Source organism: Prunus persica, chromosome G3 (assembly GCF_000346465.2).
Source record: "Prunus persica cultivar Lovell chromosome G3, Prunus_persica_NCBIv2, whole genome shotgun sequence".
NCBI lineage: Eukaryota > Viridiplantae > Streptophyta > Magnoliopsida > Rosales > Rosaceae > Prunus > Prunus persica.
Window position 1 is genome coordinate 21,790,481 of NC_034011.1, and position 10,818 is coordinate 21,801,298.

Here is a 10,818-nt window from a genome sequence, read left to right on the forward strand (position 1 = left end):
TAATGATATGGTGATGAAAGCATATCCACACTGTGGAAGGACATATTTGTATTACATATTGCATGAAAAGCCGGCAGCTTGTGGTCTATATTAGGATGTGAGAATCCAATTCAAACACGTAGTAATTTCATTTTGTTTTCCTTGTCCCTTCCTTCCAAAAGGAAAAAATAAACAAAATGTTGAATTGTGTGACATGTTTCAAGGTATGATTGAACAAGATCACATGGCCATAGCATGTGGTGTGCTGGCTATAAATTCTTTTTGGCAAAAAACCATTTGCATATTCTTCAGGCAAGGTTGTCATATATATCATTCTAGAGATGGTATCCAATTATTTGGGTGGATGACCACCATACGACCTAAGAGTCCAAACTGAAACAAACCCATCATGAAAAGGAAAGAAGAAGAAAAACGAAATATAATTCCACTCTCCATTTGGACCATTTGGACCATTTGATTCTAATTTTTATTTTAATTACCTTTGAACTTTTGGGCAACTGCAGAAGATGACTGATGTCTCGCACTTCTAATACAAACAAAACGAAATCTTGAAAGTGGATGTCTTTTTTGTGGGGATTGTGTGGATGAAAACTCCTCTTATCAGCCAGTTCATGTAAATTCCAAGTATACTCTTGTGAACTTCTAAATCATAAAGATTATGTTATGTAGCTATGAATTCTACTTTACATCAATTACACTGTAGGCTGGAATTTTCCGAATTCCAGCATGCACCATTGCTTGCCTCACAGCAGCAGCACGATCCCATCTCTCTGTCCCAGCATTAATGCTTGACAAAACCACGTATCGTCCACAATGCTGTGGCTGCAACTCAAGCAGTTTCTGCCCAACTTTATTTCCCAGCTCGGCGGTCCCATGAATCTTACAAGAACCCAAAAGAGCCCCCAATACAGAAGCATCAGGCTCAAAAGGCATGCTCTTGATAAGCTCAGTTGCCTCCAAAAATAGGCCTGCTCTGCCCAGGAGGTCAACCACACACCCGTAGTGTTCCATTATTGGTTCAACCCCAAAGTCATTGGACATTGATCTAAACAACTCCAGACCAAAATTCACCAGCTTTCCACGAGCACAAGCTGTAAGAACTGCGACAAATGTAACTGCATTAGGCTGCAACCTTTCTCTCTTCATTTTTTCAAACAAGTCCAAAGCCTCCCGCTCCTTACCATTCAAAGACAGAGCTGAAATCATTGCATTCCAAGTACAAACTTCTGTGACTACCATCTTCTTGAAAACATTTTCGGCACTTCTCACGTAACCCATCTTCCCATAAAGATCTATCAATGCAGTCCCCAGAAATGCAGTAAATTCAATCTCTTTTCTAATAACATACCCATGTATTTGCTTTCCCCAATAAAGGGATCCCCACCCATCCAAATTAGCACATGAAGAAAGCACAGTAACATAAGTAGCTTCATTTGGCTTTACAAAACAACCCATCAAATCCTCATGCACCATCATCTTAAAAAACTGAATCCCCTCACTGAAACTCCCATTTCTCCCGAACCCATTAATAACACTTGTCCACGAAACCACGTCCTTCTTGGGCATGCTTTGAAAGAGCGAAACAGCCGAACCCACATCCCCATTCTTCCCAAACCCATCAATCATCGCATTGTACGCTACAACACACGGTTCAGAAATTTCCTCAAACACCTTGCGAGCATCACACAAAATACCAAACTGAGCATAGAAGCTAACAAGCGAGGTTTGTATAAATGAGTCATGCAGAACGCCCCGTTTCACAACTTGGGTATGAAGGGGCGCGCCCAAATTGGGGGAGGAAGAGGCAGAGGCGGCTTTGATAAGCGGAGGGAAGGTGTGGCTGTTGGGCGGGGCTTGGTGGGCAAGCATGTGGGTGAAGAGGAGGAAAGGCTTGTGGGCTTGGCTGAAACCGAGATGGGCTCTGATCAAAGTGTTGTAAAGGAGGGTCGTCATCCATTTTGAAGCTGAGCTAGGGTTTGGGCTGTGGAGGAGATGACCGTGGGAGATAAGGCGGGAATGGATTTGGTTGATTTGGTTTGGGCGTTTGAGGAAGCGTTGGAGGAGTTCCAGTAAACACTCGGGAGATGATGAACGTGGCATAAGACCAATTCGTGTGTTGCATGAGACTTTTACATCTGTGTCAAAAAGCAACCCAAATGTACAAAACGACGTCGTGGTGGCATCGTCTCTATAATAATTACAGCTGTTTTTATTTTATTTTATTTGTTGAGTGAAATTTCAGTGGAGAATGTTGGCATCGGCTGCTATTAATCTGAGATCATCATCAGCTTCCAGAGCCTTCTCCAAAGCTCTCCCAAACTCCACAGCCGCTCCTTTCTCACTCGTACGGACTCTCTCTCGCTTCTCAGTCCGCTCTATGGCCGACTCTGCTGCTGCCCCATTCAAGAAAATCCAAATCCACAGAGGTGATACTGTGAGTCTTGCTTCTGCCCCATTTAGTCTTTTGCTTTTCTTTTCTTTCTTTTTTTCGAAATTCTGGTATTGGGTTTCTTTTTTCTTTCAATTGAGGCTGTATGATTTTTTCTTTCGACAATTTTGACTGATGGTAAAAGGGAATTTGATGTTTTTGAATGTATTGGGGAGGAAATGAGATGGGATTTGTGTCGTTTTGTTAGATTTCTATGTTCGAGTGAATTGGAACTATTTCCATTTATGAAATTAATGTGATTGTGGTGGAATTGTTTATTTTATTTTAAAGAATCATGCTTTATTTTTTTCTAATATGATCGGGCCTGGATTGATTATAAAATAAATTTAAAAAAATTGCCCATGTTGTGGCCTCCCGGAAAGTTGTGCATCAACTCTTTTGAGGCTTGTGCGTTCATATCTATGGTTTGTTAGTGATGTTGGCAAATGGGTAACATCCACGCTACCTTCTCTTCATGCTCTCCAACTTTGTTCTTAGATTTCACTTGTCTCTCAGTTTTGTTCTATTGACACATTTAAGCACACTAAGTCATACTGCTGAACTGCAACTATGAAGTTGATTGTCTTGACAGATTGTATTTGGAAACCATTTCATTCTTTCGTTGCAAATGAACTGAACTTTTTAATTGTTGAGAGTATTTATCCCGAATTGAAAAGTTAAGGGACCTAGCCTGGGTTTATAAGAAGTTGGGCTACTCCCCCCATTGCCAATTGGTTTTGGGGTGGAACCTCAACTTCCTTCATTAATCGAATTGTTCCTGATAATACGTTTTTGTGGTTACTAGCTGCTACTAAAACTTGTTTCTGATTGTTCTTCTTCTTTTATCTAATTGACCAGGCATTTGATGCATATGTTGTTGGAAAAGAAGATGCTCCTGGGATTGTTGTACTTCAAGAGTGGTGGGGTGTGGATTTTGAAATCAAGAACCATGCTATGAAAATTTCTCAACTTGCTCCTGGTTTCAAAGCACTTATCCCAGAGTAAATTCATTAAGCTTACTTTAGTATCTATTAGTATTATGTGTATGCTTATTTAATTACTTGCTGCGTTTGAATGCTAAGTATCTTCTTGCTTAATTTTTCTAGCTTGTATCGGGGAAAGGTTGGTTTGGATGTTGCAGAAGCACAACATTTGATGGATGGTCTTGATTGGCAAGGTGCTGTAAAGGATATCCAAGCTTCTGCTAATTGGCTGAAAGCAAATGGTTCAAAGAAGGTGTGACACGGTTTACTTCTTGTTTAATTATATAATAATTGTCTTAGTAGCTATAATTTGGGGCTGGTCTGGGGTCTGGTTTGTCTTATGGTGTATATATGTTATGGAAATATGAAAAAACAAAACGGGAAATACACGAAACAAGGTGTTCACTAATATAGATAAACTTTAAACAGACACTGCCAACCAGCTAACTAACAGCAAAAGTACATTACATATCTAAGCTAAGTTATATCTTAATCGTCAATGATGCCTTATTCCTTCTGATATGTTTGTCCATTTTTTATGATCTCTTTGAGGCATTCAATCTTAAGCCTTGTGATGCCTAACTTTATTTACAACAAAAATCGCCACAGAACAGTTGGACGATTGTTATGTCATATTGAACAGATAGGTAAGTCAGTGCTAAAATTTGAAGTTGATCTTTCTTTTTCTCTATTAAGTGCTATAAATATTCAGGATGAGAATAACCAATGTAATGCATGACTAGAAACTGCTTTGAAATGCCATGATCCACAAAATTTAGTAAGATTCTGCTGTGTTCTGATAACCAGTCCTCCTTCGAAGTTCCCATCACTAAAAATTATGGTTATATCAATCAGTTATGATATGAAGAAGTTTAGAAAGTAAAATCATTTGCTAAATTAACCTGTTGTTTAATCAAAATAGGTCGGTGTTACTGGATTTTGTTTGGGGGGTGCTCTCTCAATTGCAAGTTCTGTTTTGGTCCCTGAGGTTGATGCTGTTGTTGCATTTTACGGAGTACCGTCATCAGAGCTTGCAGACCCTGCCAAAGCTAAGGCTCCTGTTCAGGCTCATTTTGGAGAGCTTGATAATTATGTTGGCTTCTCAGATGTGGGGGTATTGATTTTTCTTTTTCTATCTTTCAGTCTTGATTATTTTTGGTTACCTTTCTTTATTTTTTTCCGAATTTCTTTTTCTGGACTGAGTTGTTGACGCCTTATGATTGTGTATAATTGTCGTAGCAAAATTCTAGGCCCATTCATGTTCTGGAACCCCCATTGGATCCTTGTTAGACCTTAGCCTTCAAATTTATGAAAAAAAATTACTCATGCTGAAATTGGATTTTGATTTTCAGGCTGCCAAGTCTTTGGAAGAAAAGCTGAAAGCATCAGGAATCCCGTATGAGGTGCACATTTATCCAGGCAATGGGCATGCCTTCATGAATAGATCTCAAGAAGGTGTGAAGAGGAGGAAGAACATGGGCATGCCTGATGAGGATGAAGCTGCAGTTCAGCTGGCTTGGTCTCGCTTCGAGTCGTGGATGACTCGTTATCTGTCTGCTTAAGTTTTACTAGTCTAGTTTTATATATCCAACATATGCTCTACTTACTGGTTGCTACTATCGCTTATCTCTAGTAGGATATATCCTATCCAGACTTGACAACTTCCTGGTTTGGCTAGCAAATAATATTTAACTTCTTGTCTAATTTATCTATCTTCTCCTTATATTTGAAATTTGGATGCGCCATGTCTACTTAGATTTTGGTGATTTCTGGTTTCCTCAATAGTCTGATATGCTTATCAGATGATTTTCGGTGTCAATTATGTCTAAATATCTCCAAATATGCCTCAATAAACATATATAGAAATGAATAGATTGTCCACCGTATTGCTATTGGGATGGTTTACCTTTACAGTCTTTTTCCTTTGTACTCTTTTTGTCCATTTGATCTAATAAAATTTTATCGCTTTTTATTTATTTTTAAATGAATAGATTGTATGTGAAAGGGGTGTGCATGCGGGCATTAAATTAGGTTTAGAAAGAATGCATGTGATGTGTGCAAGTTGAGGAAAAATGTTGAATTTGAATTATGGAGAACCAGACATCTTAACCAGCCTTGTACAAAAGTTGGTATGCAGTATTGTACTGCATACCAACTTTTGTGTTGAGTTTGGCCTCTTGCAAATTCAAATCATAATGAAATGGACCACATCCTTTCAATTTAATTTCCTCGCAACTTGGAATTTGAGATGACCAATTGGAAATGAGTTGTAGAGAGGGAAAATAATGGCCTCCACACGTGTTTCTCACGTCAATTCCATTTGAATGCTTGAAAAAGAAATGACAAGAAAAATTGGCGATGTTTCTCACCTCTTTGTCTGATACGGATGGTGTAACCACCTTCGGCTTATGGCCTATGGCCAATAAATATGCACCTTAAAATACACAGAGAAATCAACCAATTTCTAGCCTCATTTCAACGGAACCTTGACTCCTTCCATTTTGCTGACCAACTTCCAACTTCACTGATGAACTAATTTCCGGTCTAATTGTATTTCTTCTTTTCTCAATATTAGAAAATGTCAAAAATTCAAAGATCTTCGCGCAGGTTGATAAAAAGAAAAGAAACCTTAACGTAATTGAACTCACTTAATTCCTACAATCACCCCCTTCTCTACGCCCATATACATATGAGTTCGGGTTATGTACTTGTATTTAGTGAATTATACGAGTTATTAAAGCGTTTTTAAAAACCATAGAATAATACATAAGCTTCCATTTGCATTCCTAGCTTACCCCATTCACGGGTTCAATATTGGAGTTTGAATCTCTAGACGTCAAGTGCTTGGACATTAAATCTCTAAATGTTTTTTTTATAATAAATAAAAACCCCAGAAAAAAATGTGTAATGTGAATCTGGTACGGTGGTCCAGTTGCTTAAGCAAGGCGAAATTATTGAGCAGATGAAGACTTTTTTTATGCCATCGCATGGACCATATCTAGAACATTTTCCTTTTGTTTTATTTTGACCAGCCGAGTACCGTGAGCTCTTGTTTTCTCGAATATTATTAACAAAATTAGTTGGATTTATGGTCATACCTTGTGGCTATGACTTTAATCTAATTTCTTTCTTCTTCATCTCATCCTTTTCAACGTCTAATTAAAACTAAAGATTAGAAATCTTTCAGTATCTCCTAACTTTTTGGACACTTCGTCAAGGACGGATCAAAGTCTAAAAACCCAGCCATTCATGGGGTTTGCTTGTTTTTGCACAGAGTACGCATAACGCTCATCAATTTAAAGGGCAAAGTTGAGGAAAAAAAAGGGGGAGGGGGGGCAAAGTTTGCTGTTAGGTTGACAATAAATTATGGGTTTTGCCTTCTTTCATATAAAACTATTGACTCTAATGAGAAATGCACTGTGAAAGAGCAGCAGAGAGATCTATGTATAGTATATACATACAAAAAGAAGAATATAATGCTTTGGGAACTGACTTTCTGTTTCTTCTCTTCATCTTTTTTTATCATTTTTTTTTTGCTTGTTTCATTGGTCATCAAATTGGCTTTGAATCTTGAGAGAAATTTATTTGAAGTTGGAACTTTGACAAAACTGATGGATATATCATATATTATACTATTATTGACTATCTACATTAATTAAATAAATTGATTAAATTATCATGATAATTTAATTACATTTGGAATAGACTATCACGGTGTCATAGGATTTGAACTTGAAACCACTGATTTGCAAGTTAAGATCCTTTTTCACTGGGCTAGATCTCGTTTGCACATTTGTACTAAGTTTTGAAAAATATGAAAGCGACACCTTAATAACTATTGTTATGGTTCGATTTTTTCAAACTTTATCTTTTTCTTCTTTTTTTTTCTTTTTTTGAGTTTGCACTCTTAGTTGGGATGACTATGCCAAAATTTATTCAATCATGCGTGATCATTAGTTGAGGAGCCCCAGATTGTCTTAGTTTTGATGTTAGAGCTCCGTTATTGTAATGTCAATTTGTGGTTAGTTTATATTAATTTTTTTGAGACTAATGACTTTTTCAGCTGAATTATGAATTCAATCCCGAAATTTCTATTAAAATAAATAACTTTGTGGCATAAATGCAAACACGTTTGTCTCTCGTTTGCAACATGATATTAATATCAAATTAAATCTGCTAGCTGTGTGAAAATATCCATCACTTTAATATACAGTTCTAGGTTCTATGGTCCGCAGTGCTTACCTAGCTCCATTATGAATATTTATTTAATCATATTTAAGAAAATGAAATAATTATTTTATATTTGTTTAATTTAATTTTAATACATGATCTTTGATTCTGGAGTATCCACGCTGCACCATTATCAGGTTTGTCAAATCTCTGTAAGGGTGATAGATGCACGCATAACCTCATCATGAGTCTAAAGTCTTCTCCAGCAGCCCAGCTAACCCAATAATTTATGATCTTGAAATAATAAAATTATGTACCTTAATTAATAAATTTATGATCCAACGACACACAATTTGACATATATAGTCCTATTTTATTAAGGAATTTTTCAAATAATTTATTTGAACGACACCCTTTAGAGTTTTCTAATTTTGAACAAATCATATGTCGGTAGTCAGATAAACCTTTATCAAAACGTTCTTTCTGTATAATTTAATTAATTAATTAATCTAATTCTTGGAGTGGTAGTTTTGCTTGAAGTACAAGACAACAAGAACGAGCCGCAATCACTGAAATAATCCTATCGTTTGCCAAATAAATGTGTTTATAAATGTATGTAAAACTTCAAATGAAGTAGGTTTGGGTTTATAAAGCAATTCGTCACTCAATTACTTAGTACTTTGTCTTACCTAAGTTTGCCGTTTAAAAAGACCCAACTAGTTAATTAATCTACCCAATTAGTTAATTAATCAAGAGCTAACTCCGCTAACTTTGTTGGTGTATCTTTTGAGTAATTTAAATGTGGTTGTGGAGTGGTTATAAGAGATAATATGTTGTGACACCAATAATACTCAACAATTTAGAAATTTACACTAAGTTTGAGAACTGAGTATTGTAGTATTCAACAATTGTCGTTTATAGGATTAATCGACCATATGCATGCATGAGATTTCAAATATAATGTAACCGACCATATAACAGCAAAAGTAGCTTAGCACTAAACTAAACCAGTTCATGAAGTAATTATTCAAAAAGCGATTCTGAAGTTGCGCTTTTGAACCCAAAAGAAAAAAAATGTACACGAGACACTAATAAAAGCAATTGCATGAACTTTTGAGAACCCTATAGCAGCCTGTAGTAGGCCGATATTGCCCTCCACACTTGCTTTGTTTTCTTCAATTCCATAATTGTTGCCCATATCTGTCCCCACTCATAAGCATGCACGTTTTTCCCTATTGCCAGCTAAATTTGTAGTCAAATCATTTATTGTATACACGAAAAGAAAATACTCCATAACATAATCAATGAGCTCATTTGACCATAAACAAAAAACCAATGAGCTCAACTCTTTTCAAACTTACACGAGAAATACTAGACGAGTCCAACGCATAGTGAGCCGTTGATGCATATCAGCGATGTGTGTGAGCGACCGACTGTGACATAATTATTCTTATAATCAAAACTATTTATTATTAGTGACTTATGAACTGCAAAATGAATTATAAATTGAACATGAAATAGGTAGAGATATATACTATTTCGACTTTCTGGTAACAAAAAGAACTTGATTAATTGAATCACGTTTTATTCCTGAAATATGCCTTGCAAAAAATACAACTTTTTTTTATCATCCTTTTGAACCACATATAATATTAATGCCGCCACCTTTCTATTGGACCCTATTATCTTTTTCAAACTAAATAAATATTGTACCCTTCTTACCCGCATTCTTTGCCTTAGCTTGCACAAAAAGTAAGCATGAAAAAAATAATATTCATATGCAAATTTAATTACTACATGTGGATGGAACTTTATTTGAAAGAAGAGTCTGGTTTCTAATTTGGTTCTGCGCACAGGACATGGTTTACTTTTGAGTTGAGGAAATTATAAAAAGCTACCTTTGATTTCATTATATTGCTTGCAAGTCACATGACTCACGTCTAAGTAGGCAGAGTTGAATAAATGAAGAGGATTGCAGCTGGTAGAGGAAAAAGAAAGACGACCCATTTGCTCTTTTTTGACGACTTTATATTTGCCTTTCAAATAATGCGGCCCCTTTCATTGACTACAATTGGAAAGCCAATGTATGTGCGTGATCATGCTAGAGAAAAGGCAAAATTAATGGGAAAAAAAAAATATTCACCATCATCGATTTGGGTTAGTTAAACATGTATGATTAGTATAAAACCAGGTCTAATTTGTTATCAAATAGTAGAAAATTAACGAGCAGAGAAACTCGAAAAAAGGCAAACTAAATTTTGTTTGCTCAAATAGGGTAATTTGAAATTAGGGTTGTGATAGTTTACCAGTAAGGAATAGAGAAAATAATCATTGAGTAAGTAGTTCATTATAGGACACTTGTTTTGTTATATACTAGTAGAACCCTAACTTCTGGAAAGAAAAAAAAAGCTATCCAGTTTTCTACCTACTACTACACTTCTTTAACTTTGCTTTCAATAGGGTCCTTGGATCCTCTATTTTTAGACTACTTTTACTATCATCTTCTATCTCTTAACCCATAATTGTAGCTTTCCTTTTCTTATAAAAACTACCATGAAAGAGATACCTTTGCATTCATTTTTATTATTTATTTAATACAGTTATATTAATTTTTCTTTATTAAATATTGGAGTAATTTTCAAGATAATAATCACAGCGTCACGTGATATCACTTGTGACACGCATATTTATTTTCTTAGTAACATACTTTAAATTTATAATTTACCAAAATAATGTCGTTCATTTATATTTTAATATGTAAATTAGTATCACTACGTGACGTAATGACCGTAACACTGAAAATTGTCAAAGAATTTCACATGCGTGTGTAGACACTAGACGGTGTAATACAAGAAGCCAAACATACACTTGCGTAATTGACATGCAAGAAATCTTTTGCAATAATCTACACTCATTTGATTTCAAATTTTAAAGCGATGCCCATGATTTTCACCACATAAAACCATTATATCATTGTCTCTTTTAATAAGGGAAAAATAACTAAAGGAACAAAGCAGAGTCAAGAGGCAAGACTGATGGATGGACCATTATTTCAATTTTAGTATTTATATTAATTATCATTTTTGTTTTCTTCTTTAGCATTTTATTCTTGGATCTGGTATCTATATATAATAAAACACAAGATTGGGTCCATTGCAGTGGACGGGGTCAACCCGTCAGCCTCGGTCCGAATAGAACCATACGGTGGTACGTGTCCTAAGTCCGAGTGGGCCCCAC

General features: G+C 35.9%; 2 protein-coding genes across 2 annotated transcripts; one reads left to right on the forward strand and one right to left on the reverse strand.

Moving 5' to 3' along the window:
• LOC18783669 (putative pentatricopeptide repeat-containing protein At1g10330) lies at positions 549 to 2,220 on the reverse strand. The gene has a single exon (XM_007217468.2). The coding sequence runs from the start codon at positions 2,098 to 2,100 to the stop codon at positions 679 to 681; it is 1,422 nt and encodes a 473-aa protein (XP_007217530.1). The 5' UTR covers positions 2,101 to 2,220; the 3' UTR covers positions 549 to 678.
• LOC18784163 (protein usf) lies at positions 2,205 to 5,297 on the forward strand. The gene is made up of 5 exons (XM_007215707.2): positions 2,205 to 2,434; positions 3,287 to 3,429; positions 3,535 to 3,664; positions 4,334 to 4,525; positions 4,764 to 5,297. Exons 1-5 carry the CDS (start codon positions 2,249 to 2,251, stop codon positions 4,971 to 4,973), a joined length of 861 nt encoding a protein of 286 aa, XP_007215769.1. The 5' UTR covers positions 2,205 to 2,248; the 3' UTR covers positions 4,974 to 5,297.